We start from the raw sequence: 2919 nt of genomic DNA, 5'->3' as shown, positions 1-2919 counted from the left end.
ATAAACACTTTTAAATGAGCATCGTGACGCAGGTGGCTAGTCCAGACAGGTGTGTGTGTGTGTGCGCGCGCGCGCGTGCGTGCGTGTGTGCGTGGGCGTGTGTGCGCCCGAGCGCGCCTCACCTCTGTCGGCGACCCTCCTCGAATCCTTATCAACTATTTTCTTCTCTCTTTGACGCCAGCCACGACTCATTAAGAGGATTTCAGGGCACACTGATGTAAAAACGTAATCTAGTGAGACATCTCCCTTTGTACACACACACACACACACACACACACACACACGCGAAGCATGTGGTGGCAAGGCACGCCACAGAAGCGCATGACTAATATTCCCCTCCCACAGAGCGACACACCTGCACCGCCAGGCCCTGTCACATATCAAGCCTTGAGAAATAAACATAGGCAATGACCAGAGTGACTTACATCACTTATCATAATTCAGACATTCAACATCATTGTGAATCAAAGCGTTGTCTGTAGAAACACAGATTGACAGGAAAGCTTACAAACCAAGCACCAAACATGTCCGCACTTCTCTCGTGCCCTCGCTGCACAAGACTCATCTTCCTCTCACCCCTTGTCTGTCCACCTCTCTTATGCAAGAGTTAACCAGTACTCTCATTCATTCATGCTTTTCTCTGGTCAACTCTGGAACTCTCTACCTGCTTTTGTATTTCCACTTCCTATGATTTGATTTCATTTAAGAGGAAGGTTTCAAGACATTTATCCCTTTCTCTAGCAAGCTCTCGGACCTGCACGGGGTCTGGCATTCTAATTGAGCCTTTTATTTTTGCTCTTTCTGTTGCCCTTATCCAGTTTTCCCGTCTTATATATTAGAAAAAAAAAATATATATTAATAATATCGGGCAAGCCCCCACGACACCCACCACCTGCAACGGTGAGGATTACGTAATGCTGATGCAAAGGCCGCGGATGGAAAACGCGCTACCACAGAAAACGGAAATATTAATGGTAAACTTTAGAATTCCTCGGCCTATGTATTACTGTATTTAGACGCGTGTTAGCCTTATTTTTTCACCTTTGATTTACTTAGTTTATAAGAGAGAGAGAGAGAGAGAGAGAGAGAGAGAGAGAGAGAGAGAGAGAGAGAGAGAGAGTGAGTTTCCACCTTGACTTAGTTTATGAGAGAGAGAGAGAGAGAGAGAGAGAGAGAGAGAGAGAGAGAGAGAGAGAGAGAGAGAGTTTCCACCTTTGACTTAGTTTATGAGAGAGAGAGAGAGAGAGAGAGAGAGAGAGAGAGAGTTTGGCGTTACACGTATAGGGAGAGGGATTGTGAGTGGTGAGAGAGGAGCTATGAGTGCTATAAAACGTTGTACGGAGTAAGGAGGAGGAAAGTGCAATTGTGGTCAGTCCGGAAGATGATATGATAGTGATCCTCTTTGTGATATTAGTGATAGTGATACGAATACTGAACGTGTGTGTGTGTGTGTGTGTGTGTGTGTGTGTGTGTGTGTGTGTGTGTGTGTTTATATACCCACTATCCTCCACTCATGATCTTCAAACACAACACACAATCATTCAGCTTCAGGAAACGGATACACTCTGATAATCATTCCATTAATTTATTACAACTAAGAGGCGGTTTATAAATAGTCATAAGCGTGGCCTTGGGGGAGCTGCAGGTGTGGCGGGAGGAGGGTCTTACTTCTCGTAGGTGACCTCAGCGTTGTAGCCGTCACCGTTGTCGAAGAACTTGACCACCTGAAGGGAGAGGAGGGACAGAGAGAGAGAGAGGTATTTAGAGCCATATTTTCTGACGGAGCAATGTTACTTACACTGGATATGCGTGAGAAGTAAAGTTATATTTGAATTGTTGTTTTCTAATGGAGCAATGTTACTTACACTACAGTTGAGGAGGAAGAGAGAAATATTTGAATTGTTGTTTTCTATTGTAGCAATATTACTAACACTGGGAATGAGGAGGAAGAAAGTTATATTTGAATTGTTGTTTTCTGACGGAGCAATGTTATGTACACTGGGGTTGAGGAGGTAGAGAGAGATATTTGAAGTGTTGTTTTCTAATGGAGTAATATGACGAAAGAGTTATTTGAATTTTCGTTTTCTAATGGGGCGATGTTACGTACACTGGGTTTGAGGAGGCAGGGAGAGAGAGAGAGAAATGTTTAAATTGTTTTCTGACGGAGCAATATTACGTACACTTGGCTTGAGGAGGAAGAGAGACAGATATTTGAATTGACGTTTTCTGACTGAACAGTGTTACGTTTATGATGCTGACCCAGAGGAATGCCAAGAATAAGATTAGATGATGTCAAGATTAGCGAATCCAACATCTCCCGTACCATGAATGGGTTCGTAAATCTTGACATGATTCAGAAAATTGATGAAAAATAAGGAAAGACAAACGAATACAGAGTGAAATGAGTAAGCAATAAGACGTGAACTAAGTGATGGGAGGCACTGAGATGGAAATACTTCAAAAGACCAAGAAGGAAAGGAGAAAAAAAAAGAAGAGGAAATGAGATGGACATTCGGTAAGAGAAGTGAAGATAGGGAAGCATTCATTTGATTCAGCAGAATGGAAATTAAACAACCAGGAGTGGAAACGAAAGTTAAGAATCAACATTGAATAAGTTGAGATGGAGACTAGAGTAAAACACGCTGTACATTCACTTTAAGAAAAAAAAAAATGACAAAATGCATTTGATGAAATCTCGCAGAAATAGAAATAGGTGTGTTTGGGAAGTTGAAGAGACTGGACTTAAAAGAAATGAGGGCGAGAGAGAGGGTTGTCCAGCCTCAATTACACTAACAGCGGCTGCCTTGCCTTTTAAAGAGAATGTGAGGAGGAAAGGTAAACAAGAGAGGGGGAAAGTTAGGAATGAAGGTGAAATAGATGGAAAGGGAGCTAAAGAAAATGGTGACTAGACAAAGGGAA

At 42.5% G+C, this 2919-nt stretch overlaps 1 protein-coding gene across 1 annotated transcript in view; it reads right to left on the bottom strand.

Annotated features, from left to right (window-relative positions):
• Nucleotides 1-1571: 1571 nt before the first annotated feature.
• LOC123498126 (pro-resilin-like) overlaps nucleotides 1572-2919 on the bottom strand; it is a 5056-nt gene continuing 3708 nt past the window's right edge. The window contains exon 5 of the mRNA XM_045245301.1: nucleotides 1572-1724. Coding sequence (XP_045101236.1) covers nucleotides 1665-1724 — 60 coding nt within the window. The 3' untranslated portion in view covers nucleotides 1572-1664. The remainder of the gene's footprint in view (nucleotides 1725-2919) is intronic.

The sequence above is a fragment of the Portunus trituberculatus genome, chromosome 47 (genome assembly GCF_017591435.1).
Source record: "Portunus trituberculatus isolate SZX2019 chromosome 47, ASM1759143v1, whole genome shotgun sequence".
Classification (NCBI taxonomy): Eukaryota; Metazoa; Arthropoda; class Malacostraca; order Decapoda; family Portunidae; genus Portunus; species Portunus trituberculatus.
This window is presented reverse-complemented; position numbering and strand designations above follow the sequence as displayed.